Below are 26,815 nucleotides of genomic sequence, written 5' to 3'. Positions count from 1 at the left end.
GCTCTCCTCTGCCACACTGTCTGTCGTGATGTTTCTGCCTGGCCACTGCCCTAAGGCAATGTACCTGGCTGACCATGGACTGAAACCTCTGAAACCCTGAGCCAAAATAAACCTCTCTTTCTTTAGGTCACTCTTCTCAGGGGTTTGGCCACAGTGATGACAAGCTGACTCCACTGGCAGAACCAGAGCCCTGGCCCTGTGTTCAGACCGATGCACTGGGTGGAACGAGACCAGAAGCCTCTCCCGCTTCTTCTGGAGGAGCCATGAAGGGGCAGCCGGGGCTCTGTGGTCCCTGGGGGGCCTTCCCTGGGCTGCCAGGGGAGCCCAGCCTTGGCTCACTGTGAGCAGCTTTCTTGCAGGGACAAAGCTGTCCCAAGACCCAGCTCCTGTATCTGGTGGGCCCCACTAGAACCACCATTTAAATAAAGTCCAGGGTCCCACACCCTGAGCCCAAGGCTGGCCTCGTGGGAGCCTGCTGTGCTCCCCACAGCCCATAGAGGTGGCCAGCTTGTCATTCTCTGGCTGCGTGGGACTTGCTGGTGGTGAGGTAAGGTCCTGGCACACAAGGTGAGCAGACGAAGCTCCTGGACTCCAAGTCCAGGCCCACGGGCCTGGGGCAGAGTCAGGGAGGAGGCAGGTCCTCAGGGTCACTGCCGGGGCCAGAGCCTGCTGCAGCCTGGAGCCTCCTGACTGGAAATGCGGCAGCAGGGACATGTGTGACGAGACTGAATGACGGGATGATTTCAGTGACGGCACCACCCACAGACTGAAGGCAGACGCAGAAAGGACTCCAGAACTCAGCAAGTGGCTACAGGCCCTTGGGGACCATCGCCCCCGTTTACAGAGGGTGGCTCCAAGGCCCACAAAGCTCGGGCTAAGAGAAGTGAGGGCTCCTCACCCCATTTCGGGGGTCCCCAGAGACCGGCTGCCCTCACCCAGCCAGGGCAGTGGGGGTCTCCTGAGAGAAAGGACACCAACCTCCCCAGCCCGGCCCACGCCTGGCACTGAGACAGGTGCAGAGCTACCGGAGGTCCCTGAGGTCCCAGTGGCCAGGCAGACGGTGCAGCCTCACGTCCTCCTTCTGGATGTGCTGATAACAGGACTGGGGAGAGAGAGGCGGCTCGGGCCACACGCACGGCGCCACTCATCGGCCCCATTCTGTGAGGGATGTGGGGCTCCCCTCTCCCGCTGTGCCCGGGAGGGCATCCCCAGCTCCTGCCTGGGCTCACCTCCAGGGCGGTGAGCAGGAAGTCGTACCGGCCGCCTGTGTGCACCGGGTCCATCATGTCCCGGATCAGGTGGATCTCAGCCCCCAGATGCTGGATTCTGGAGAACACCCCGCCCCCCAAGACGGTGAGAGAGCAGCGGGCCGTTGGGGACCAGCGCCATGCAGGGGAGGAGGCTGGACCCTGGTGTGGCCCTTGTTCCGCCTCCGGCACCCACAGGACCCTGGGGGGCTCCTCTCCGGGCCTCTGCCTCCCCTTCATGACCCCCGAGTCCACAGACTTTAGGGCCCGTGGGTGGCCCAAGGGGTCCTCACCGTGCCCGAGACACCACGTAGACGAGCAGCGGCAGCAGGTCGTCCATAGGCAGCTTGTGTTCCCGGCCCAGCACTCGAGACACGGTGGCCTCGATCTCCAAGTAAGTCTTCTCCAGCACCTCCAGCTTCTCCCGGGGGTCCACAGTGGTGCTGCAGCAGGTTGCCAGATCCAGGTCATGGCCCTGGGGTCCCCCACCCCGGACCCCACGCCCCCGTGCCCCACCCCACCCGACCCTGGAGGACTCACATGATTTTCTGCAGACACTCGGTGGCCGACAGGAAGCATTTGTCCCTGACCAGGGAGCTCCGCTGGGGAGAGGCCAGGTGAGACCAGGGTCCTAGCACCAAGCCCCTGCCATCCACCTCTCCACCATCACAGGCACACTCAGCCCACACAGAGGACAGAGTGGCCCTGGCTACACTGCAGGCCTCGATCCAGGCCGCCACTATGGGCAGCTGGGCTCCGGGCTGGGGGACCCAGTAATCACAGTGACAGCTGGGTGACCGGGACCCTGACGCTCACCTGATTGCTCGTCAGCCGCAGGTCCTTGAGGGGCCACAGGTGCCTGGAATGGGAAACAGGAGCTCATGGGATAGGACAGTGTCCAGATCCCACAGGAAGGAAGAGCACAAGCAGGGGAGGAAATGGCCCCACCACCATTCCCGGTGCACACACGGAGCCAGAGGCAGGGGAAGCCAGGAGGCCCCTAAGGAAGTGGTCCCCCAGCACCTCGTGACAAAGGAGGCCCATGTGTGGTGGCAGAGTGGCTGTGCACCCCATGGGGGAAGGAATAATTCACTTGGCGTCATCAACATATCAGAGTTGCTAAGAAGAAAGGGCATTTTCAATGGCAGGTGCCATGGTAGCTCACACCTGCTACCCCAGTACTTGGGAGGCTGAGGCAGGAAGATCACTGAGAGTTCAAGGCCAGCCTGAACTGCAGAGCTAGACCCTGTCTTAGAAAAAAAAAGAGGGGCATCCTCAGTTTCTCCTCAGGGCCCTCCTGTCCCCACTCTCTGTCCAAATGCCCAGTGCCTGGCCGGACATGGAGGCAGGCCTAGTCAGTGATGAAGCATTTCAGGTGGGCTCAAGGGCCCAGGCTAGTCCAGCAAGGAATGGAGGGGCCCCACCAGAGCTGTTGGAAGGAAATGCCAGCTTCCCTTGCGGACATGCGACCCTGAGCAGGAGGGTCTGCCCTTGGAGTGGCTGCCAAGACGTTTGTCACCACAAGGGGGAGCCAGAGAAAAAACCAAAGAGAGAAGGTGCTCGGCTCTGTGGAGTGGTTGAGCACCTAGATCCAGCCACGCCGCACACAGACCCCAGAAGCCATCCCGTTCCACTGAAGACTGAGCGGGGCCAGTGCAGGTGGCAGGCGAGGCTCACTTGTGCACATCCAGGAGCTCCAGCAGCTTGGTGTCGGGGAACACGCTCAGGCTGCTGATACCCTGGCTGTAGAGCCCGTCCTCCCTCTCATGCAGCAGCAGGTAGAGGGTAAAAAGCTCCGAGTAGAAGCTGGGCAGCACAAGGGGGAGCATCAGCCCGTGCACCCGCTGGTCCCTGGGAGAGACGGGGACAGCTGGGGGTGGCAGATGCACCATGTGCGCATCCCCTCCCGGCTCGCTCACAAGACGAGGTCACAGGTGGCTGTGATCCACGGGTGACCAATACACAGTGTGTGGCCGCCAGCACGGTCGCCCGGCCCTGCCCCGGCAGCCCCTTCCCCCAGGGGGCCCAGTCACCTCGTCTCTGCGTCCTCGTCCTCCAGGGCCTGACCCTTGTGCTGTAGGGCCACTTGCAGCAGACCCCTGTGACCAGTGAGAGGGACACCGTCGGCCCCACCCGCGGGCCAGAGCAGCCTCTCCCGGAGCCAGGGACACGGAGCTGCAGAGCGCAGCGCCTCAGCCACCCTGGGAACAGGGCTGGGGCCGGGGGTGGGCCTGAGCGTCCACAGCCGGGCAGCGGGGGACTGCGGCACGCAGGGCTTCCATCTGCAGTGACCGGCGGGCACAGCCTGGCCTGCAGCGGCTCCAAGCCCCAGAGCCTGGGCGGGCCTCGGACGCCAGCCCAGAGCAGCCATCAGCCCTGGCTGTCACCTCTGTCCCCTTCGCCCGCAGCCGCACCCTGGCCACCTCCGGCTCCTTGCTGAGCGGGGCTGGAGTCAGAGGAGCCACACCCCTGGCTGCAGGGACAAGGGCAGGCCGTCCCGGGAGGGCTCACCGGTAGGCGGCCCAGAGCTCCCGGGCGTGCTGCTTCACCTCCTCCTGCGCCAGCCCCTGCAGGTGCTTGTTGGCCCCGATGCCCGCGTAGGTGGCCTGGAAGGTCAGCATCAGGGTGCGCAGCAGCTTCCCCAGGGGGTGCCACGCGGCGCTCAGAGCCTGGGCGGAGGGCGCAGGTGAGGGGGACACTCAGCATCCGCTTCCCAGCGGGGCGGCTTCGGGGCGGGGCTGGACCTCACCTCGCCGAGGTGTCGCCGCAGGGCCGCCGGCTGCCGGGGCCGCAGCAGGTCCTCCAGGAAGGCCTCCGTCCCGCCCGCTGCGTCCTCGGGGGAGCCCCTGGGCAGCACGGACACAGTGTCGTCTCCCTGCAGGCCTGGCCCACGCCCGCCCGGGACCGCAGGCCTGTGCCCGCCTCACCTCTCCTGGGAGCGGCGCAGCTCCCGCGAGCTCTGCACCTGGAAGCCCAGCAGGGCCTCCTGCAGCTCCCCGGGGCAGCCGGCGTGTGCAAAGTCCCAGAAGGGGGCGTAGACGCCCCGCCAGCGGCTCTCCACGGGCAGAGCGCCCACGCCCAGCTGCCTGTGCGGGACGAGAGGTGGCAAAGGTGAGCTGCAGGCCCAAGAAACAGGGTGGACGGCGGGGGGGGGGACCTCGAAGAGAGGGGGCAAGAGGACGAACCCAGGGACGGAGAGCCCCGGAAGGCCCGGCAGCGGTCTTGGCCCAAGACAGTCCAGCGCCCAAAGCCCGGGGTGCCTCTGCCCTCTGCTGGTCGCACCGGGGATGACACTTGGCCTGCCCTTGGCAAGGCTGCGACAACATCTCCAAGGGGCCACTGTCTGAGGGAGCTAGCTGCACGCAGGGCCACGGTCAGCCAGACCGCCGCGCCCTCTTCCTGCCAATGTCACCTTCCGAATCCCTCTGACAGAGCCCTCTGACGCTGCTCGGGAACCAGTTTCCCATGGAAGAAGTCTGTCCTCGGGGGAAGAAACGTCTGTCCCCCGCTGGAATACCGCTCCATGGAGACAGCAAGTGCAGTCAGCAAGTTCCCCCTCCACCTCGGCTGCCAGGGACCCGGGCTGGGCTGACACTCACCCATCCCCCTCACAGGCCCTGTCTGCCTTCCTTCTAAGACCAGTTCGTGATTTCCTTTTCTTTGTTCTTTTCTTGCCTGTGTCTGGTTTGTCAACAGTCCCTGACAGAGACCGTGCTGAGCGAGCTGCAGATTCACAAACTGGCTTTTCATATTAAAAGTCTGAGTCTGCCTATTGGCCCACAGTGGTTGCCTGAAGAGCAGTAGTTGCGTGGGAACGGAACAACTCCCCACACCACTGGTCACAGCGATCCTCGATGCTGTGACAGCTCAGATGGCAAGCCAAGAACACAGCTCAGGGCAGAATGACTGGTACGCAAAACTTCTATAGAAGCAAACATCAATCTATGGGGAAAAAAATTTCCCATTATTCTATGAGCTGTTTCTGCTGCAGTCTCCTTCCCTTGTTGCTAGGACCCTGCTTGCGTCAGTGCTGTCCACTCCGCTGTCCCCTGCACCGCCCCTGGCCCCTCCAAGAAGCTGTGTGTTCAGTAAAGAGTGGCAAGCTCCAGGAGTCAGCGTCTCAGCCTGGTAAGAGCTCTGACCGTCCCAGGCCCCCTTCATCCATTAAGATCTTGTCTTTTGTTATCCTCCGCTGCACCCATGGTCAGGTCTTTGGAAGACTGTGCAGCTTCCAATAGTTCTCGTACCCCTTCTAGAACAAGCCGTGGTGTTGAAGCACAGCCCGGCCTCATGGCTCCCTGCACGTCTGTGGTGTGGGAGGTTATCCCTGCCCCCCGCCTCTTACGTGTGGACTTCTGGGCTCTCAGCAGCACCCAGCCACTCCACTGGGACCCTGGCCAGGTGGCCGCTCACCTCTTGTGGGTGCTGCTGGGATCCGGGGGGAGGGCAGCCGTGTCCAGCACGCTCTGTGTGTACAGCCCTCTACCTGCCCCGCTGCTGAATGAGCCCTCCAGGGTGAAGCCGTTGGGGAAGGTGATCTTGCCCTGGGAGAGGGAACAGAGACAGGGATGTTTGTATTTCTGGCCGTCCATCACCTCCTGGGACAGCCTCACACCTGGCCATCCAGGCCAAGGACAGATGGGGCTTCCCACTGAGGAGAGAGACAGAGGGAGCCCGGGAGGAGCAACCAGGGGCGGGGGGACAAGGCCTGGCTGCCTGTGCCTCTCATGCATGCACCCTGGTCCCCGCCCCTTTGTGCCCGCAGTGCCTCCTGTCCCTGTCAAACACTGCCAGAGCCCTAGCAGCAGCACCAGGGCCTCCTGGCAGCCAGCTGAGGCAGGAGCATACAGAGGACAGCAAACCAGGCATGGATAACCAGGCATTGGGAGGGGACACAGCCAGAAGACCCCAGCGCCCTCTGGTCACAAGACACATCCTTCCATCCCCTCCCGGTCAAGCGAGGACTCTGCTGCCCTCTGCCCAGGCTCTCAGCTCTGGGCCCCGGGAGGGAGCCAGCTGACACCCACCCAGGCCTGGAGGCCCTCACCTTCCCCTCGAAGGTCAGGTCCCTGGTAAAGGTGCCCTCGTACATTGAGTCGTCTTCTGAGAGGAGGATGCCGGGGCCCTGGGGGAGCGCAGGGCAGAAAGGGGAGTAAGGGGTGGGAAGGGATAGCCAGGGGACCCCAAGAGGGACCCTCAACCTCAGGATGCTGAGCCCCACGCATCTCCTCTCTGGCTCCCCTGCTTCTTTGTTCCTGTCCCAGGGCCACACTGATCCCTCTCAGCTTCCTGTTTGTCATTTGTATTCTAGGGACACTGACTTCCACCACTGGGTCTCCCTGAGGACCACAGGATGGGGGAGCCAGGGATCCAGGATGGTGGGTTCCCATACCATGGGATCAGCACTGCCCACACCCTTCCGGCTGTCGAGGGGCATGTGCAGAATACTGCTAACCTGAGTTGCTGTGGGGAAACTGAGGCTGGCCGGGGCTGCGATTCGGCAAGGCCAGGGTAGGAGGGTGGCAGAGCCAGGGCCCTCGCTCCTCTCCCCGTCACCCAGGGAGCCAGGGCATGGGGGCACACCCAGCCCCCCACTCACCACCATCTTATCTGCCTGGAAGGTGCCCTGGTAGCAAACCCCTGCCTGGGTGACGACCACCCCCAGGCCGTGTCGCTGGTTGGCCTGCCACTCGCCGATGTAGCGCTCGCCCCTGGGGGAGGGACCAGAATCGTCGCCAGGGAGCAGGAGTCTGGCTGGGCAAGGGCAGCAGGGGGGCTTCCCTGTGGGGACAGCAGGAAGAGGGTGCAAGAGCCATGGAGGTCGGAGCATGTGACAGACGTGGGAACGTCCAGGGGCCCACAGAGGCCGGGGGGCAGGGGCCGTGGCAGGGTGAGGTCAGGGGAAGAGGCGTGGCCTCGAATGCCTGGCCAGCACCTGGGGCACTGAGGGGCAGTGGGGACCGGGTGAGACTGCGGGCAGCCTGAGCGGTGCCGTCACCTGCTGCTGTCCTCCTGGACGCCGTAGCCGCTCCTCTGATCCTGCTCCCAGTGGCCCGTGTACCGGAAGGGCTGGGGAGCCTGTGGGGCGCTGTCCAGGACCCCAAACCCGTGCCGAAGGCCGGCCCGGAAGTAGCCCTTGTACACCTCCTCTGAGCCGTACCTGGAGGGGGCACGGATGGCTGGCCCTGCCTCCCGAGACGGCCCCGGGGCGCCCCAACCCGAGACCCCACTGTGGGCCACTTACTCACAGATGCCGTAGCCGCACATGCTGCCCTCCTGCCAGTGGCACTTGTAACAGTCAAACTGGTCTTCGGTGGCTTTCGGCACCAGGTAGATGCCGAAGCTGAAGCGTGAGGGCTTGGCGGTCAGTGCCACCCTGCAGCCCGGACGCTGTCCCTCCACTGTGTCCCCGGCACCAGGCTGCCCGGCCGGGCCTCTCCCTCCCCAGCAGGAGCTCAGAGCCAGAGCCATCTGGCTCCCTCTGTTCGTGCAGGGGACCTGGCTCCCAGTCTCTACAGTCCTGCCCCAGGTCTGGGGTTTAGGGGGACTCTCGTGGCCCACCCACACACACACCCGGCTTCTGCCCACCAGCCTCACCCGTGCTCCAGGCCCCATCGGAAATTCCCCACGTGATGCCGCCCATCCGGCCACTTCAGGGTCCCCCTGGAACACAGTGGATGACGCCCCCAGCCATCAGGCCACCAGACCCAGCCCACCACAGCCACGGGTTTCCGCAGAGTCCTGCCACCCCCTGAGACCTCACCACACCCCATGGGGAGCCCCGAAGACACCAGGCTCCCTTTTTGCTCTGACCACCAGGAAGCTCAGAGCTGAACTTCAGCCCAAGCTACATGCTGGTTCCCGAGCCTCCTCCATCCCCCTCCTCCCCTGATGAGCCATTTTGCTTTGGCCCTTTCACACACATCCACCCCGGGCCCCCTCTGGAGGCAGGCAGGGTCTTGAAAACCACGGACACCCTTGACAGTGTAGCCCTGTGCACCCCTTCGGCTCCGACTCACGGTCCCCAGCTGTAGCTGGGCCACCTGTCCTTTAAAGGTCATCCAGCCGTGGGGCCACAAAGACCTTGGACTGAGGCCAGGCTCACCCTACAGCCTGCCCGGGGACCTAGGGCAAATCCAGCCAGTCTCTGGGCCTCAGTTTCCCCACCTTTACAAGAGGTGAGAACCCTGCCCCGGGGGCCCCTCCACACCACCACGATGCTGCGGGGGGGGGGGGGACGCCTGTGATCTCAGCGCCCGTGAGGCTGAGGCAGGAGGATGGCTGTGAGTTCGAGGCCAGCCTGGGCTGCATACGGAGACTGCGCCACCCCTGGGCAGCGCCACTCACTTGCCGTGAGGCCGAGCCAAGCACCACTCCCCCTCATAGGTGGCCTGGCAGAGGCGGCCCTCGGCGCTGAAGGTGTAGGCCACGGAGCGGCAGGCGGGGGGCTCGGAGGGCGCGGGGCCGGCCCCCAGCACCGGGAAATCCTTCTTCCCTCGAAGGGCCTGGCTCACAGCCCGGCTCACCTTCCACTGCCACACCGCCTAGCGGATGGACGCACAGGTCGCTGCTCCGCCGAGACCCCGCGCCTCCCCGCCCCCGCCCGACGCGACGCGCAGGCTCACCCGGCCCAGGGGGTCCCTGGCGCTCAAGGAGAACTCCTCCTCCGGCGTGAGGACGCAGAACGTGCACCTAGACGTGGAGGCGACAGTGGTCCCTGCGCCCGCGGGCAGGGGGCGCCCGGGGAGCCCCGGCGCGAGGGCGGGGAGGCGGGCGGGCGGGGAGACTCACTCGTGCCGCCTGGGGCGCACCCACAGCAGCCTCAGGTCGAAGGTGTGGACGGCGGGGCCCTGGAAGAGGCTGGGCGTGAGTGCCCACCACAGCCCGGGGCCCAGCCTGGCCGTCCCTGCCGCCTGCTGCCCACCCCCGACGGCTCCACTTCCACCCCCAGCCCCGGGCTCCTCCCCAAACCTCCTCTCCGAACATGGCTAGTACTCTTCCTCCCACCGCCACCGGGAAAGACCACCCTGCCTGAGCCGGGGAGTGGGGGCGTCCTTTCCTTTGGGGACAGCCTGTGCTGTGACCCTGGGCTCAGCCCAGCGAGGTCGCTTACTGCACGGTGGCCAGCAGGGGAGGGGACACAAGGCCCAGGCCTGAGGGCTGAGGAGCTCCCGGGTCGCCGGCCATGGCCTGTGCAAAGGTCCAGGGGTGGATGGCCCGATACTGATGGGGGCAGCACCCCGGGGCATGGGTGTGGAATTCGGAGCGGGTGGGCCCCCAACCTGCAGCAGGACCAGGGCGTCATCGAAGAGCAGCACGCGCTCGGCCCGCAGCGGGGTGGCCGTCATGGGGACGTCCTGGCTGTCCTGTAGGAGGCGGCGAGTCGGGGTGCAGAGCGCGTCCTGGGGGATACAGGTTTGAGCAGACCTGCCCAGCTGCCTTCCAGGGGGACCCCAGGTCTGCAACAGCCACTGCCGGCAACGCCCGCCCCCTTTGTCCTCTCAGGGCCTGGGCCGGGCTCCGTCTGCCCTCACCTGGGCTCTGCAGTCCCTCCCTCGCCCCCGCCTGTCTCTTCCTCCCAGGGCACAGGGGCGCTCCGTGTCCCCAGGGCAGGGTCTACTGAGCCGGGCAGCGACAGGGGTGCTTGGTGACACCCTGGAGAGAATCCACTCTGCAGTTTTTTGCCATACTGAGGCTTGAACTCAGGGCTTTTGCAACAAGCTACTTCCCCAGTCCTTTTTTTATGTTTAATTTTGAGACAGGGTCTCGATAAGTTGCCCAGGCTGGGTTTAAACTTGAGATCCTCCTGCCTCAGCCTCCCACAGGGCTGGGAATACAGGCATGGGCCACCATCTGGCTGACTGCTTTCCCCAGAGCCAGGTCAGGGCCGGCCCATGAGGTGCTCAGTGGATGGATGCGGATGACTAACAGCTATCTGGCTATCCCTTCCAAATGGGGAAACTGAGGCAGAGAGCATACAGCAAGCAGCTCAAGCCACCCGGCAGCCCCATCCTGGCACCCACTGTGGGCCCCCTGGCCTGTCCACCCCTCTGGCTCACCTTCAGGCGGCTGCTCAGGCTGTGCCACAGGGCCTGGGTGGCCGTGGCCTGGTCCAGCGCCTGCTGCAGGAAGGACTGCAGGTTCCCGTAGAGGGTGATGGCCTGCGTCACCAGCTCCTGGGCGGGGTGACTCTGTGTGGGGGGCAGACGGTGGGGGGTGGGGGGCTTGGGCACCCAGGGTGAGATTCCACATCCGCCCTCTGCGTCTTTCCGGCCCCCTGGGCCAGCCTGGGTCCCCAAGCCTGGGCCCCGCCTCTCCCCACCTCACTCCCTCACCCTCATTCCCTTCCACAGGTGCCCGGTGCCCACCTTCCCGAGGCCGTCCCGGAGCTGCAGCAGGAGGAGCACGCACTGCTGCAGGTGCTGCACCAGTGGCTGGCGCAGGGCCTGGGCCAGCACAGCGTCCACTGGGCCCTCGAAGCTCATACCCGGCAGGTGCTTCTGCAGCAGCCCGAACTGCACACGCCAGTACCTGCTGTGGAGAGGGAGGCGAAGCACCCTGGTCCCCTCTGTCCTGCCCTGACCTGCCTGCTGCTGCCCCTCCACAGAGCCTGGGCTGTCTGCTGGGTTAGCAGCCGTGGCTCAGAGCAGGACGGGAGAGTGATTACAGGGTCACCGACAGGAACGGCCTTGCAGAGGGGCTCCGGGCGTCCTCACCCTGTCTCGCCTCCCCCTTCCCCATGGGGATCAGCTCACACTCCTCACAGCCAAGGATGCTTCGCAGTGTGATCCCGCTGCTCCGGGGGTGGGGCTCCCCCAACCCCGTCTCCCTTGCACCCCCCCCACCCAGTCGGGGGTCCCCTGCAGTACCCCTGCTCACCTCTTCCTCTTTGCCACCTGCTGGAAGACCTGCACCACCATGCAGCTTGTGTAGGACTCGATATACCTACGTGGGGCATAGGGGGACATGCAAGCCCAGTCCCCGGCTCCAGACCTAAGCCTCTGCCCTCTGGGCACCCCAGATCCCACCTACTGAGCAAGGGGGACCTGGCTGCGGGCACTGCCAGGTTGTGACCCCCAAGACAGTGGTAACTGGAGGTCTCATCCCGGGGGCCCCACCCCGGGCCTGCCCTGGCTGCCTTACTCCATGTAGACCTGCAGGATGCGGTCAGCACTGCCCAGCATCAGCAGGGACTCCAGGCCGGCGGTGCATGGCTGGTGGAGCCTCTTCTGCAGGGACTGAAGGCTCTGCTCTGTCACCTCCTGCAGCTGCTCGGAGCTCCTGTGCAGCTGCTGCAGGAGGCACAGGCACTCTCGGGCCCAGGGCTCCGAATGCTCTGGGCCTGCACAGGGTACAGCCGCATGGTGAGCAGGACACAGCCTGGCACCACAGCAGGGTCCCGTGTCCCTGGGGACCGGGGACAGGGCTGGACAGGGCTGCAGGAGGACTCGGATGCACAGCCACATCTGGCTAACAGGGGCAACCTGACAACCTTGGGGAAGCCCCTGTGACCCTGGCGTCCCTGCCCATCCAGAGCAGAGTGTGCAGGGTCGCTAGAGTCCTGGGTCATCTCCCAGGCTCCTGAAGAGGACAGCACCTGCCCAAGGTCACTCCACAAGGGAGGCCAGAGACGGAAGCAAAACGCAGGCATGCCACCTGCTGGTCACCCCTGGGCCCCGAGTGGCAGAGGACAGAGGTGCACAGAGGGCCACTTCTGGGCCTGTGCCTGCAGAGGAGGAACCCCGGCCCATGCCAGGCACGCTGGGCATCAGCACGGCCTCACAGCCTGGCCCCTCGGGTCACTGTGGGAAGGGAACAGCCGGCCCCCTTCGTTCAGGACACCAAATGCCACTTCACACTGAGAAAGCTGCAGCTCAGAGGGTCCGGCAAGGGGCCTCCCGCCCTGGGGACCGTTCCTTGGTCCCCTCCCCACCTCCTGGGAGCCTGGACCCACCGGCCAAGAGCAAGGGCTGCAGGATGCTCGAGCCAACATGGGCCAGCATGGCCAGGAAGGCTTCCTCCAGCCGCAGCAGGGTCATCTCCTCCAGGCTGCACATGGCACCTCCTGGGTGGGCACAGGTCAGAGCCAGTGCCCAGAAGCACAGCCCACAGCCACCCACACCGGGACTCAGCTGGGAACCTGGCTCATGCCCCTGAGGAGTCCCTGGGTTGGCCAGGCCAGCGGAGGCAGCAAGAGTGGGTGAGAGGGTTCAGAACTGCCAAGGGGAGCGTCCCTTTGTCCCTGCAGGTACCTGCTCTTCAAGCTCAGCTCCAGCCTGCTCATTCCCTTGCTCAACACTGGCTATGGCTCCCAAGTGTCCCGGGGACAGCCTGTGTCGCTGTGTCCCAGCTGCCTTGCTATCATTCAGGGACCCTGGGGTCTCTGGAAACAGGGACATGCTGTCAGAGGTGCCAGTCCTGTCCTCAAGACCCCCAGAATCCATCACCCACCAGGATTGAGTAAACCAGAGCAGGCCTGATGGGACCAGGGGAGTCGGAGGCTTCTGGCTGGAGCCATGGAGGTCGGGCAAGAAATGAGGAAAGGGCGGTGTGCAGGTGGGAGAGCGCAGGAGCTCAGGGCCTGTAGGCCTGGCTTCTTCACTTGGCCCACAGAGGCCTGACTTCGCCTCCGTCCACTACGAAGAGCCATGAGGGCCTCAGCAAGGTCGCAGCAGACCCAGAGCCAGACTTGGGGACAGCCATGGAGGAGATGGTGCAGGCTCAGGAAGTGGGATGCTGTAGGAGGCCGAGGGGCTTCCAAGCATGCAGGGATCACTGGGAATGCAGTGTCGGGCCAGAGGGGGCGAGGTGAGGGTCCCAAATGACCCAGGAAGAAACCTCTGAGTGGAGAGTGCCAGGGTCTCTGAGCCCAAGCTGCCAGGGCTGCATCTCCCCCGATCCTGACTGAGGCTTTGGAGTTAGCTGGTCTGGGTGGGGACATCATTGGGGCAGCCGATAATGGCTAGGCGGGTGACAAATGGGAGGGGTCTCACCCCAAGGACGCCATGGGCATCACGAGCTTCCCTCGCCAGAGCGAAGGGCTCCCAGGGCAGCAGAAGCCTGGCCCAGGGCCCAGCATTCATTCCCGCCCCACCTTTCCTGCCCCTGCTGCTGCTGCTCCCGTAGCAGAGCCAGGCAGGAAGGGGAAGCAGCTGGACATCCAGCACCGCTGACCCCAGCCCCCAGGTCCAAGGCAAGAGTGGTCCCTCCCCACCCATGTTTCCAGCCTGTCCTTACCGCCTCAAACTACCCCATGTCACCCATACCTTCCTGAGACGGGGCCCTGGTGTCCCTCCACCCCCCAGCCTATGCCTGGCCCTCCTCCTCTCTGAGCCTGTCACCACCTGGTGAAATGGGGGTGCAACTGGATCACAGCTTTCCCCTCAAAAGAACTAACTGTGGGGGGAACTACTGGGGTGGGGACCTGGCTCTTGAGCCCCTGTGAACCATTCAGAGTGAGTCCCACAGACCTGGGTTGGCAGCCACTAACTCTGGGGTCCTTCCAGGTCGCCAGTGCCCATGCAATACTCACCCAGGAAAGCAAGTCACAGGGCCCTGACACTGAGGAAGTTGGGTGTGGCCGACCAGGGGCAGGGAGGGGCGGCTGCAGCTGAGGCTGGGAGTCTGGCCGGGGGCCCTCCCACAGGCTAGGGAGTTTTGGGGTTCATCCTGGAAGAGATGAGTAGGGTGTATGGGCAGGGGCGAGGCCAGGCGCGAAGATGCATGTGCGAGCCTGTGCCTGCACGCGTGTGCCTGCGTGTGCCTGCGTGTGTGTCTCAAGGACAGGATGAGGTGCTGGAATTCATAAGGAGGACTTAGCAGGAGTTCGCCCCCATCCAGCCCACCCTGGTCAAGGCTGCAGCCTCCTTGCCCTGCCCTTCCTCCAGTTCAAAGTCCCCTTAAGTGGCAGACCGTGCATGATGCACAGATGGGGAAACTGAGGCTCAAGAAGGATAAGAGTCCTGGAGGCACTCAGAGAGGCTGGGTGACTCACCTCAACGCACAGCGAGTTCCAGGCAGGACCCTGCCTCCCCGAGCTCCCCAGGCTGGTTTGGTGTCTGGTGTTGGGGCAGGTGGGTGCGGCCAGTCCTGGCCTGCACAGGTGAGTCACCTCCTGCCTGTGGCCCTCGGCACTGCCAGACCTGCTGTCTCTTCTTCAAGCCCAGCCTCTGGCCACAGTAGGCGCCGCTAAGGTCACCGGGCCTCCTGCTCCCCCTGCCCGGCCCCTCCGCCCCGGCCGCACCCTGCCCTGGCCTTCGCTCTGGTATTTCCTGGTCTGGACAGCTCCTCCTGTGCTCCCGCCGGCCCCTGTCAACGGCACGGGAGGAGCCGCTGAAGCTGCCGCCAGCCCTCCGCCTCCACCCTCCGCCTCTGTCCCCCTCCTGCCCCGCCTCCTCCCGTCTACTCTGTCCCGCTGTCAAGTGGGTGCCCGCGCCGGCCCCAGGACACCACTACCACCCTGCTTCTCCGTCCAGCCCTTCTGCCCGCGCCGGCCGGCGTCCCTCCTCCTTCTGGTCACAGCCAGGGACTGTCATCCCCAAGCTGCCTGAAACCCACGTGGGCGACCACGGGTGGGGAGGACGGCGCTGGTCCCCGCAGGTCCGAGAGGCGCTGGGACAAACCCCGACGGCCAGGCGAGCTCAGGATGGAGCTCAGCGCAGCGCAGGGACAGGGCAGCGGAGTGGGGGAGTGGGGGCTCGGCGGACCCGCCCCTTACCTGCAGGGCGGCCCGGGCTCCACGCCGCGCACGCCCCGCCCCGTGTCCCCGTCCCACCCCCCCGTGTCGTCGTGGGCAGGGCCTCCGAGGAGGCGGAGCGCGGCACCTAGGGTCCCCCGCCAGGGCTCCCGGGCCACCGCCGAGCTCCGAGGGCTGCTGGAACCCCACGCGGGGCGAAGCTGGAGAGTCGGGCTCAGCCCTGCACCCCAGTGCACCCTATGGCCACACCCTGGCCTGGGGTGCAGCCCCGTCACCTTGCTGACCTCTCTGAAGCACCCAGGCCGGTGGATTCGTGGAACCTGTAGCTGAGAGGGGCTGGCCCCGCGGCTGGTCAGGCCGAGTGTCCTTGGGTGTGACCTTGGGGACGGTCCTGCCTCCACTTTCCGGTGGAGCCCAAGTCTGCGTTTCCTGCCAGGGCCTGAGACCTTGGAAAGGCTTCCGACAGACGGAGGACTGGACGGACAGAGGTCTGGGGAGGAGGGACCAGGTCCATAATGAAAGAGCCTGCTGTTGCTCCTGGTCCCCTCCTGGCCACCAGGCCAGTCACCTAGTGCCCCCTGCTTCCTGGGCTGCAGGAGCTGAGCAGCCTCCCTGAGCTGCTGCTTTGGCTCTCGGTGATCAGCTTGAAGCGACAAGGCCCAGAGGTGGCTGGGGACGGGCAGAAAGGGTGGCCTGGCAGCCCCTGCTCCAATTCGAACCGGGCCTGGGCCTGCTCGCCTCTGCTGCCTTGCCAAGTCACAGGGCAGAGCTTAGGTTCTGGACCTGTGCCTCTCTTCTCTGGCCTCAGTTTCCACAGCTGAGCACGCATCTGAGGGGAGGCAGCTCTGCTGGGTCCAAGGAGGGCCAGACAGGAAGCTCTCTCCCAGCTTCCTCCCTGGGGCCGGGCTTCCTGTTGAGCCACATCCAGGGGGTTGAGGAGGCAACAGAGCCCTGGGCTGGGGACCAGTCCACCCCCAGCCCCTCACCAGGAGGCCTCATGGCCTTGGCAAACCAGTCTTGTTATCTTCCGGATGGGGCAAGGCTGACCCTGCCTCTCCCGGATCCTCCTTGGCCTCCACTGGCTCCTTGCAGCACAGGGTCCATGCCCCACCCCCAAGATGAGCGCGCAGGTGCAGCCCATGGACCCTCTGCGCCCGAGCCTCCGTGCTGCCCAGGAGGCAGGGACACAGACTGACATTCCCTGCTCTCGGGGTGCACATGTGTATCAGTGGCCTGCTATTCTGGAGACTCCAGGACACTTGTTCCTGCACCCACTGGGCCATGTGTGCAAGCCAGGACACGCGCATGCACACACAGGGCTGACCTGGCAGGCCTGGACTTGAGCTATTCTGGGCCGGGCCTGGGGCCAATGAGCTTAGCCGCAGCCAGCTCCCAGCAGGCCCCAGTGGCCGTGTCAAAGGCCAGGCTGGCCCCACCCCCACCCTGGCTGAGTCCCTGCCACCCTGGACCCCAGACTGGCTCTGTGACCAGAAGGTCCCCAGTGCTTCCCCACGGCTCCGGAGATAAACCTTGAGCCCCAGGACCTTTGGCTGGAGGGGAGAGCTGTTCACAGGGTCCCCTGGCCACTGCCCACTGCCCACTGCCTGGCCATCAGTTCCAACCCAGAGGCCCTGGAGACTGGGCTGGGTCCCTACAGGAAACCCACAGGAGCTAAGAATAGCATGGGAGGGACAAGCAGTGTTCTGTAGCCAGTATTTGGGCCACTATGCATGAGGGAGACGCTGACTCCTGAGCTCCCCCACCCCAGGCTGGCTGGACCCCTCTGAGGTACCCAAGTGTAGACAGGGCAGATGATAGCTGTAGGCCATAGGCTGAGTCGGAGTCCCACTTCCTGGGTGACCTCATGCAGGGCACAGCGCCTCTTCGGGGTGGGTCCCTCAGGAGGAAATGGGAGGGAAGAGTTGTACCAAGTGCTGAAAAGCCCTCAGAGGTGTGAAAAACTTTAACTTTCAGGATGTATTTATTTGTTTGGGGTTTTTGAGACAGGGTCTCAATATGTAGCCCAGGCTGGCCTCAAACTCCTAGTGATTCTCCTGACTCAGCTTCCTGAGTGCTGGGAATACAGGCATGCATCACCATGCCCGGCTTCAACACGGTATGTAATATTAGAGAATTGGAAACACCCAATGCCCAACAATAGGGCATTGACTGAACAGGTATAGTTTGGATTATATGTGGTATAATGTTACACAACCTTTAACAGGTGTGACAATAATCACAGTGCTTCACAGGGGCTGTGATTTTGTGGTTAGACCTATTTTGCAGGTAAGGGCCGCAGCTTGGGGAGTTTAGGCTGACACCAGCGGGTCACAGTCTGAGCCTGCCCCAGAGGCTGCAGTGCGGTTTTAACTTTAATAACTTCAGGAGTTATGAGAGGACGAAAAGAGAGGAGGAAGGAGGAAGACAGAGCCGAGATGCATTATGTGCATGCAGTAGCGTCCCACAAGGATGGGATCACAATATACTGCAAACATGGACCAACAAAAAATTAAAATTAAAAAAAGAAGTTAGGAAGAATAAGACTACACATTTTTTTCTTGGTACCAGGAATTGAACTCAGGACCTTGTGCTTGTCAGGCAGGCGCAGCACCACTGAGCTACATCCCTGGCCCTAAAGCTACACATTTGCAAGAACCATAATTTGAAAGTTTGATTATTTAAATTTCCTTTATGCTAATTAGATTGTGTGATATTTGAATAATTAAAATTTTTGTCTTATTTTTGTCTTAGTTTGGTTTGGTTTTGGTTTTGGTTTTATTTTGTTTGCAGTACTGGGGATTGAACCCAGGCCCTTCATGCTGACCTACATCCCCAGCCCTTTTTTTATTGTGAGACACTAAGTTGCTGAGTTGCCCAGACTGGGCTGGGACTTGTGATCCTCCTGCCTCAGCCTCCCAGAGTGCTGGGATTAAAGGTATTTTAGGGGGGTTTTTGATACTGGGGGTCGAACTCAGGACCTTGTGCTTATGAGGCAGGTGGTAGAACCACTGAACTAAATTCCCGGCCCTACAAGCTAATTTTTTTTTTCCTACAAGCTAATTTTAACAGTTCTTTTTAGTCATCTTCAGAAGGCAAAAAAGAAAGTTAAATAATTAAATGTTCAAATGGTGCTTCTTGCAAATTTATAGCTTTGTACTCCTGAGGTTTATATTTTTTTTGGGGGGGGGACTGGGGATCAAACTCGGGTCCTTGAGCTTTCAAGGCAGGCGGCGGAACCACTAAGCTAAATCCCCGGCCCTCCTGAGGTTATTAAAGTGTAAAACTGCACTGACTTTCAGAATACTCTGTCATTTAAGACTGAGTCAGTTGGACCCAAATCCTCTGTGACAGAAGCATACTTGACCCTGGAGGGGCACCTCTTGACCCAAAAACAGAAGAAATGAGACTGGGTGGACCTTTGCCAGCACACTCACTCCTGCGTAGGCAAGGCTTTATAGGGGCGCGGAGGGTAGGGGATCAAGCTGCGCACTGCAGTCCTGGGGGGCGGGGAGAGCGCACCAGGCCATTCCCATGCCAGGCAAGCTTTCCAAAGCTGCTTCTTCCTGGGACGAACTCGGTCAACTTCCTCTTGTGTTTTTGCACCGGGTAGGGACAGCAAAGAGGTGACAGAAAGAAAAGGAAACATACCTGCTCCGATGGACAGTAGGCCAGATTAACCTGGTATTATAGTTTGGGACAAAACGTTTTACAAATATTTTATATTGATTTAATCTCAATTAAGTCACTAAGTGGCTGGCTCGAACTTGTTATTCTCCCGCCTCAGCCTCCCAGAATGCTAGGACAATGCATTTTCAGATGAACAGCACGACTGTGTGCAGCACTGAGGAAAATCCGAGTCAAGATGAAGACAGATGCCAAGGGTTTATCCCATTTTACTCACCTGTCGGACCTCTATAGGGTCAAGCAAAGAATCAGCGTTTTAGCAGAAACAGCGACCCTCACAGCCAGGTTCACTTAGCCCCAGTACATCCGGCCACCCTCACCCCATGTCCTGAGGGTCACCCCTGGCTGGTCGCTGTGACTCTCCCTAGCTTGGCCTGGGGCCACTGAGAAAGCAGGGGACAGAGAGGTGTCAGCCAGGCAGGGTTCCTGTTGGCCAGGATGGGGGATCCCAGCCCCCCCAGACCCACAGAGAGACCCCCTCGTGGGTCCCCTGGACCTGTGCCACCAGCCCTGCCACGGTGCTGCAGACGCCCCTGCTTTGACCCAGTTCAGCCCTGCACCTCTGACCGGAGTCCCTGCCGAGGGGAGCCGGGCCCCTCCCCGAACCCCCTGTCCACTGTGCCCTTGGTGACCGGAGACCTGGGCCCTTCCCCTACCGCCCAGCAGGCAGAAAGTCAATAATGGATGGGAGAGGAGGGTCCTCCACTCCAGCCCCTCTGGACCCCCCACCCCTGGCTCCTCAGGGCTGGGCTGGGTGGGAGCCAGAGGGCGGACTTCTCTGGGGTTCAGTGTCCAGGCTAAAGTCCGTCAGGAAGGCTCAGATAGCAGCCCCCCAGCACCCCCAGGGGCAGCCCCCCATGGCAGGGCAGAAGATGTCAGCTCCTTCCGGAACCTTCCAGGCACCAGCGGCAGGTCTGGCCGAGCCTTGCTCCGCTCTCTGGCCCCCCGCCCCCAATCCGGGTCTGGTGTCCAGGGTGACCAGAGCCGCCTCTGGGCAGGAAGCCAGGGCAGAAAGCCCAGGACATCCCTGAGCGCCTGTCACCATGGCAATGTGCCTGCTACACACCCACCCCAGCCCAGGTCCAGTAGGGTTTCTTCAAATTCAGAGCGTCAGAATGGGAAGGGCCTCCCAGATCAGCCAGTGCCAGCCCCTCCTCCGTCCCAGGTGGAGAAACTGAGCCCCAAGAGGGGAAAGGGTGGATGGAGGGGGCACCTGTTGATTAAGGACCCGCCCCCATGCTGTCTGTCTGTCTCTCTCTCCCCCCTTCGCTGGGCCAGGGAGGGGTTCGGAGTCTGATCTCCCAGGAGGGACAGCGGGCAGGCGGGGATGTGCCGGCAGCCGGAACCCGACACTGACAATGAATAAATGATGCTGCTTGCCCGCCGCAGCCAGAGCTCCTGGACAGCCGCCACCCAGCGCCAGCACCACTAGCCGGGCACTCGCCGAGTGGCCCACCGCCTGCCACGGTCTCTGCAAGCCGCAGCTGCAGGAAGATGGCCGGGCAGCGGCAGGGCACGGGGCCCCTGTGGGCACTGGGGCTGTGCCTCGCCGGGGTCGCCGGGCAGCTGGTGGAGGTGAGGCGCATGCGGAGGGCAGGGGTCCCGGCCCAGTGGGGGCTGTGGGAGTGCTGGCTCTCCTGTTCCTCTGACCCGGAGGCCTGGCCAGTGGGGGCTGCCGAGCGGAGAGGACTCGGCCCTGGGGTCCGGGGTCTGACGAGCACCAGTCGGGGTGGGGTCGCTTCCTGTCTGACCCCTGTCCACCTGGGGACACAGCCCTGCCCCGGGGGATGGGGAGAGGGCTCCTTTCGTCCACCGGTGGTCTCCTGGGCAGGAAGGACAGCTGACGGTCTCCTTGACCTTGAGTCTGATGGGGAGGCAGGCCCTGAACTCGGGGTGCTCTGGGGGACGCAGCCTCTGCCCTTGGGAGCAAGGCGTCAGGTGGGGGCCAGCGGCTCAGCCAGGTGGGGGTGACTGGACTGTGGGAGGGGCTGGTTGGGTCCTGGTGCTGACCGCAGGGAGACAGAAGCACAAGAGACAGTGAGAGGTACACAGGGGCCCCCAGGCTGCTATGCTGGGGGACAGGAGGGCGCCGGGAGGACAGAGCCACACCCAGGTGTCCGAGGGACACAGCCCTGAACTGCAGGGTCTGCGGGGGACATGGGACAGAGCCCCACACTCCCGCTTCGCCTGTCCCTGCTGCTGCTGGCCAGGGGGCGTGACAGGAGAGCGAGCTGGGTCCGATGTCAGCTCCAGGGTCCCTGTACGGGGACCCAGGAGGCTTGAGCCCCTGGAGTGGACCTGGGCTCCTCACCAGCGGCCCGGGGAACAGAACCCGAGCTGGCCTGGGTGCAAGCAGAAGGCAGGGCGGGGGTGCTCGATTCTGAGCCAGGACTCCCCCCCACCCCCAGGGACGGGTCTGCGCCCCCCCACCAGAGCGACTGGCTTCAGAGCCCTTCCCCTGCCACCCCGGAAGCATCCAAGGGATGGGCAGGGCTGGGTCCACGTCACCCACCCAACTTTCAGAACTTGGACCCCAGTGGGGCCCCGACCCCTCCAGGGCAGCTCCGCCCACCACAGGCTGGGCAGGAAGGGTCGGGCTGAGCCCTCCGCTGCCAGCTCTGAGCCCCGGGACTCCACCTGGGCCTCACAGCCCAGCCAGGCCACACGCTGGACCTCAGAAGTAGAGACCACTGCTGCTGCCACGCCCCCCGCCCTGGTCATGCCCCAGCCACACACAGGCCTGCACCACAGCCCTGTGCCCACCCCGCAGCCCGGCCCCGGTGCCCGTGCCTGTGCCTACCCCACGGCGTGCCTGACCCCACGCAGTGTCTTGTCCGTTACCGCGGGTTGGGTAGAGAGGGCTTTCCCAAGCGGCCCGAGGCCAAGCAGGGTGGGGAAGCTGAGGTCCAGAGGAAAGCGGGTGGCGAGGGGATCGGGGGCAGCCAGGGGGCTCCTGGAGCCTGTCCCTTCTGGGTCCCGTGCTGCACAGAGGCCCAGGGTCCTCCCTGCCTTGAGCACTGACCCCACTCCTGTCCCTCAGCCAAACTTGGTGACCGAGAGAGGGTCAGGGCCTTTCCTGGTCAGAATGGCTCTGCTCAGACTCCACAGGGCAGGGCCGTGTCCTGAGACACTCAGGACAAGGTCACAGCCCCTCAAGACCCGGGGACTGGGCTGCGTCCCCAGACACCAGGATGGGCTCAGGTCCCCTGTCCCTTGGGGTCGGACTGTGTCCTCCAGAAACACAAGGCGGGACAGGGTCCCTTTATGCCTTGGAGAAGGATCCTGTCCCTTCAGACCTGGGGCGGGCCGGTGTCTCCTAGCAACCCAGGCAGGGTCAGGTCCCCGCAGGGCCCAGGGCAGGGTGGTGTCCCAGGTGGCCGGGGGTGGATGGGACCCCATCCAGGCTGCCAAGCTGCGCTCACATCTTTCGGCCTCTCGGCAGCGCTGCTGTATTACCGCTATTCCTCCTGTCCTGCGAGGACTCTGTAGGTCATTGTGAGGCCACCTGGTGGGGACCCGGGGCAGAGCAGCACGGCCTGGGTCCCTACGGGAGAGCGAACCCTGTCCCCAGCACAGGCCAAGGTCCTGAGCCCCAGGCCGTGGCCTGGACGGCAGGAGGTGTCCACAGGGCCCTGGGCCTGGTTAGACCCGCTGCCCAGGCTGGCTCCTGCTGCCCCAGTTTCCCACGCGCCAGCCGCCCTTGTCCCCCACGTCATCCATGTATGGTCCGGGGCTCGGCTCAGTTTTCCGGTTCTCAGCCCAAGCTTCCTGAGGTCTATGCTGCTGGCTGGATTGCAGGAGGTTCTGACATCGGGCTGAGTCCTCGCTGAGACCTGGACCTCTCGCTCCGAGCCCTCCTGCCGGCCTCCTCCGCCTGCCTCACTCCTCTCTCTCCGCAGCCCAGCACCGCCCCGCCTAGGCCCAAGCCACCCCCGCTGACCAAGGAGACCGTGGTGTTCTGGGACATGCGGCTGTGGCACGTAGTGGGCATCTTCTCGCTCTTCGTGCTGTCCATCAGTGAGTAGCCACCCCGCCTCTCCCCAGCTGCTGCAGGGCCTGCACCCCACACCCGGCCCTGCCATCCCGCAGCTGGGAGCAGCAATTCTGGGCAGTGCATGCAGGCCAGGAGCCCGCAAGGGCCCCCACTGTGGCTTCTGGCACTTCCGGAGCAGCACACAGCCCTCGGGGAGGGCTGACCTGAAGATTTCTGCTGCTGGATGCGGGAGGCAACCACACAGCAGTTAGGGTAATTACAGGGGCCTTCGCCGAGGGCAGGACGTGTCATTTTCCCTGCGGCCTCCTCAGGCGGTTCCTGCAGCCTGGCCAGCTCTCAGGGCCCACACCCAGGGGCCCAGCGAGGCCGCCCCCCACCAGCGGCGCCCCAGATGCCTGGCAGATGTGGCTCCCGCTTCAAACTGCCTCGTCCAATTCCATTTCGGGGAGTGACTCAAATCAAAGCAGGAGGCCGGGCCTCCCCGGGGTCTGCGTGCAGCATTGTGCAGTCAGCCAAGCAAGCCTCAGCCCCTCATCGGCCCTTTCCTGGGTCGGGGTCTGGAGTCTGGAAGGGGACAGAAAATCCCCATGAAATCCAGGCCAGGTGTGGGAGGCTGCTGGGGTGCGAGGTAGACTCATCTGACCGAGGGTCCCACAAGGGAAAGCCTGTGGGGGTGCAGTGGAAAGGGAGGGGAACCCACTCCCCCATCCAGGCCCTCAGAGGGGGCAGTGGGGCTGTGCCAGGAAGGTCAGCCAGAAAGGCACCAGCAGGAGGGAAGGGTGAGCAGCAGCGGGAGGCCACTGTCTCAGCAGGCCGTCAACCCAGGGCACCCTGTTTGAAGCTCCAGCACTTTCCCGAGAGGAGATGTCCAGGGGCAGGACGGCCCACAGGGGGCCCGCGCCTTGGACATTCAAGGCCAGCAGCCAGATGTGAGGGGCTCCAAGGAAGACAGACATTTGACTCCCATGTGCCTCTCCTGGGGCCAGAGAAAGTGTGCCCTCCTCCCTCCCCTCTGATTAAGAGGCGGCCTTTGCTCCCAGCTGAGGCCCAGAAGCAGGCCGATCACCGAGGCCCAGCATAGACAGGTGCCCATGCCTGTAGCCCAGGGCAGGGCTGGGGACCCATCTTCCCCAAGGACCCCCAGTAGCAGCCCCGAGCACAGGTCTGGGGAGCAGCTCTGGGTCACCCCAAGGACAGAGGGGGAGAAGCTGCGAGCCTCCCACACTGGCTGTGCCCGGCCCTCAGTGGCAGTGCCAAGGGCCACAGCAGCAATGGGCACAGTGTCACTTGGATGTGAACCACACAGAGCAGCCCCGACCCTACCTGGTTTCCTGAAAGGGCAGGGGTCAGCCCCAGGTCAGGCAGGCAGGAACCCGACACCTTCCAGGGTGGGTAGGAAACCTCTGTCCCCCAGGCTGCTTGGCCAGGTTTCCTGCCGCCCTGGACGTGAACTTGACCCAAAGCACTTTGTTTCTCCCCTTCTCTGAAGAGAAGCATGCAGGCGGGGCGGGGTCCGGACAGGCGGGCCCAGAGTAGGGCAGACACTGAGCCCTGCTCTGGCTGCCAGTGGCTGCCTGCCCACGGCCCGGGGGACACAGTCCTGAGGGGGAGCCCGTGGGTGGCCAGGAGCAGTGGTCCAAGCCAGTAGGGTCAGGTGGGGGACCAAGCCCAGGTCTCACCCACCACGGAGAGGGCTGGCCACCTTTGGACGAGGAAGTGCTGCCCTCCGCTCAGCCGAGTGCAGAGTCCTGCTGGCCACACCCTGGGAGCCCAGTGCTGTTGGCTCCCAGTCTGCTCATTCAGGCCCAGTCCTGTTCCCCGAAGCAGAGCTCTGGGGCCATCCCATTCATTCATCCATTCATTGCGACTGGAGCCGAGGTCCTTGAAGGAAGGGACACGGCTGGGCTGCACACACTGGCCCTAGGGGGTGCTCCAGCCCAGGCCACCTAGGTCTGATGCTTTTCCTCCAGATAGGCCTGGCTTGTGAAGCCTGGGTCCTCCCGCCCTCCAGGAGTCAGCCAGGAAGCGTGGTCTGCCCATCTGATTTATAATAAGAACCATCTCCCCCCCTCCCCTGGATGGAGGGCCAAGGTGGTCAGACTGGGAGCCTTAGAAAAATAAACTCAGTCCAGCCAGGTCCTGACAGCCGCCCCCTGCTCTGCCCTCACTGCACAGGCCAGTGCCATACCCTGGCCCAACTGGCGTGGGCGCAGCTGCTCTCGGTGGAAAACCACTCCTGGAATAGCTCTGGTGAGGTGAACGCCCTGGGCAGGGTCCGGACCCCTCCCTGGTAAGGCCTCAGCCAGCAGGGGCCCAGGGGACACTCAACCATGTCCCCTGAGGCCACACTGGCCATGTCAAAGCCTGGCAGGACAGCGGGTGCACAGGAGCGGCCCAGAGGCCTGGGGGAGGACCCAGCTTGGGGTGCCGTGCAGCCCGGGCCTCCCTCCAGCCAGCACCGGGCAGAGGGTGCACAGGGCGGGGCCAAAGACAGGAGCAGAGCCCATGGCTCGTGCCTTTCCGGGCCGCCTGAGGCCCAGCCCCGGCCAAGCCTACTCTGCCCTCCCCACAGTAATCACCCTGTGCTGCATCTTCAACTGCCGCGTGCCGCGGACCCGGAAGGAGATCGAAGCCCGGTACCTACAGCGAAAGGCAGCCAAGATGTACACAGACAAGCTGGAGACCGTGCCGCCCCTCAACGAGCTCACGGAAGTCCCTGGAGGTGAGCAGCCCCAGCCCCGCCCTGGCACCACTGCTGCCCAGAGTCACCCTGTTCCTGCCCTCCCCCTGCGCCGGGGTCACAGGCACAGTGATCCCCGCTCAGCTTCTTTCTCTCCCCACAGAGGACAAGAAGAAGAAAAAGAAGGGCGGCGTGGACACAGTGGCCATCAAGGTAGAGGAAGACGAGAGGAACGAGGCCAAAAAGAGGAAAGGAGAGAAATGAGGAGCCCCGCGAGGCGGCAGCCGGGCTGGCAGGCCGGGACCCGGGCAGCTTGGGCTCTGAGCTCAGGTGTGGCCCACGGAGCTGTGTCCTCAGGACGCGGCCAATCCGCATGGCCCGGCAGGTGCAGGGACGAGACCACACAGGTGCCGGCCTCCCGCCCCCTGGCGCTTTCCGAGGGCTGCTGGCCCCACCCGGCTGCGCCTCCGCTCACCCTTGCTGCTGGGGGCAGCAGTGGCCAGGTGGTGGCGGGAGCAGTTTCCTCTGCACCGACAGGCTGGAGTGACAGACCACCCCCGGCTGCACACAGGCAGAGAGAGGCCGCCTGATGACGGGGAGCCTGCCCCAAGCCTGGCGGGGTCCTGTCCCTGGGGTGAGGGGGGCGGGAAACAGGAGACCCTGGCCCAGCGGACCCCAACCTCCACACCATGACGTGCACTTGCTTCGTCTCTCCCAATGGAGCTGAGCTGAGCTGGGAGACACTGATGTAAGGCCCAGGGGCCCCGAGCTCCTAGGTGGGCTCGGGGTACAGAGAATCAGGGATGTGCAGCCGCCGTGGCAGCTCTTTCTACGGCCAGCAGTGGCCGGAGGTTTCAGGGTCCTAGGGGCTCGAAGCAGGGCCACAGCCAGCTTCCAGCTGCTCTGTAGGGTGGCCTCCTCCCTCCCCACTGCCAACAGCAGCGTCTCTGACTGCACCAAGGGGGCTGGCCCTGGGGAAGGGAGAGGGGCAGGGGCTTCCACGGCTCCGGCTCCGACCTGAGCCTGGGGACTCAGGAGGCAGCACAGGAGGTTCCCAGCTGGGGCGCTGCTGGAAAAGCAGCCTGCAGATTTGTAAATAAAGCTGAGTCCTCTCAGAGCCCTCGGGTGTGCTGTCCCTGGGGCACTGTGTGCAGGTGACGCAGGCAGCAGCGGCAGGTGGCTCGGGCCAGGCTGTACCTCCCTCCCTGGATTCTCCCGGCCCGATGATGAGGGTGTCAGAGGAAGGGGGGCCCAGAGGCTGGCCAGGCAGGAAGCCCCGGCACCAGGGAGGATGCAGGTTCTCCAGGCTGTCTCCCCTCTCTGCCCACGGCTCCCAGGGGCCTCTGACATCTGAGCCTGGGGCTGGGGACTCACAGATCGGCCTCCTACAAGGAGCAGAGTGATCCAGGAGGACAGGAAGGGGCTGGGGAATCACAGAGGGGCCTGTCATGGGAGCTGGGTACTCTGCCCCCCAACAGGGGCAGCTGCTGCCCGGTCCCCTCAAGATGCAGCCA

The 26,815-nt window shown here is 63.9% G+C and overlaps 2 protein-coding genes across 17 annotated transcripts; one reads left to right on the top strand and one right to left on the bottom strand.

The window, feature by feature from the left end:
* Window positions 1-809: 809 nt before the first annotated feature.
* Window positions 810-15,368, bottom strand: Als2cl (ALS2 C-terminal like). Of its 15 annotated transcripts, none has more exons than XM_021257094.2 (28): window positions 14,242-14,504; window positions 13,780-13,916; window positions 12,500-12,630; window positions 12,202-12,312; window positions 11,391-11,589; window positions 11,127-11,192; window positions 10,616-10,781; window positions 10,307-10,438; window positions 9,530-9,649; window positions 9,039-9,097; window positions 8,873-8,939; window positions 8,595-8,791; window positions 7,845-7,910; window positions 7,492-7,590; window positions 7,246-7,407; window positions 6,847-6,958; window positions 6,295-6,372; window positions 5,661-5,791; window positions 4,175-4,333; window positions 3,997-4,093; window positions 3,759-3,916; window positions 3,281-3,346; window positions 2,925-3,053; window positions 2,064-2,106; window positions 1,788-1,849; window positions 1,541-1,690; window positions 1,230-1,326; window positions 810-1,102 (listed from the first exon to the last, which is right to left on the bottom strand). In XM_021257094.2, exons 4-28 carry the CDS (start codon window positions 12,302-12,304, stop codon window positions 1,022-1,024), a joined length of 2,799 nt encoding a protein of 932 aa, XP_021112753.2. In that variant the 5' UTR covers window positions 12,305-12,312; window positions 12,500-12,630; window positions 13,780-13,916; window positions 14,242-14,504; the 3' UTR covers window positions 810-1,021. The 15 variants fall into 15 exon arrangements, with proteins under 15 accessions (XP_021112753.2, XP_012928047.2, XP_087042977.1 ...); XM_013072593.3 differs by having other exon boundaries at window positions 2,925-3,098; window positions 14,242-14,503; XM_087186851.1 differs by lacking the exons at window positions 13,780-13,916; window positions 14,242-14,504 and adding an exon at window positions 15,228-15,368 and having other exon boundaries at window positions 2,925-3,098.
* Window positions 15,369-15,801: 433 nt separating this feature from the next.
* On the top strand, window positions 15,802-26,418 carry Tmie (transmembrane inner ear). 2 transcript variants are annotated; one of them, XM_087186859.1, is made up of 5 exons: window positions 15,802-19,792; window positions 19,906-20,202; window positions 22,527-22,644; window positions 25,194-25,343; window positions 25,465-26,418. In XM_087186859.1, exons 2-5 carry the CDS (start codon window positions 20,122-20,124, stop codon window positions 25,563-25,565), a joined length of 450 nt encoding a protein of 149 aa, XP_087042985.1. In that variant the 5' UTR covers window positions 15,802-19,792; window positions 19,906-20,121; the 3' UTR covers window positions 25,566-26,418. The 2 variants fall into 2 exon arrangements, with proteins under 2 accessions (XP_087042985.1, XP_087042984.1); XM_087186858.1 differs by having other exon boundaries at window positions 25,446-26,418.
* Window positions 26,419-26,815: the final 397 nt, after the last annotated feature.

The sequence above is a fragment of the Heterocephalus glaber genome, unplaced genomic scaffold (assembly GCF_053883595.1).
Source record: "Heterocephalus glaber isolate CG9 unplaced genomic scaffold, H.glaber_assembly_v1.0 deba00001504, whole genome shotgun sequence".
NCBI classification, from domain to species: Eukaryota; Metazoa; Chordata; class Mammalia; order Rodentia; family Bathyergidae; genus Heterocephalus; species Heterocephalus glaber.
The sequence above is the reverse complement of the archived record's forward strand: the minus strand, read 5'-3'. Positions and strand labels throughout refer to the sequence as shown.

Bases quoted from the DNA above. Each gene is read 5' to 3' on its own strand.
- Tmie (XM_087186858.1), top strand. From the start codon at position 20,122: ATGGCCGGGCAGCGGCAGGGCACGGGGCCCCTGTGGGCACTGGGGCTG. The intron at 20,203-22,526 runs GTGAGGCGCATG...CTCTCTCCGCAG, and splicing joins TCGCCGGGCAGCTGGTGGAG to CCCAGCACCGCCCCGCCTAG. The intron at 22,645-25,193 runs GTGAGTAGCCAC...CCCTCCCCACAG, and splicing joins GCTCTTCGTGCTGTCCATCA to TAATCACCCTGTGCTGCATC.
- Als2cl (XM_087186851.1), bottom strand. From the start codon at position 12,304: ATGTGCAGCCTGGAGGAGATGACCCTGCTGCGGCTGGAGGAAGCCTTC. The intron at 11,590-12,201 runs GTGGGTCCAGGC...TACCCTGTGCAG, and splicing joins GCAGCCCTTGCTCTTGGCCG to GCCCAGAGCATTCGGAGCCC. The intron at 9,098-9,529 runs GTTGGGGGCCCA...AGCCTCTTCCAG, and splicing joins ACGCCCTGGTCCTGCTGCAG to GGCCCCGCCGTCCACACCTT.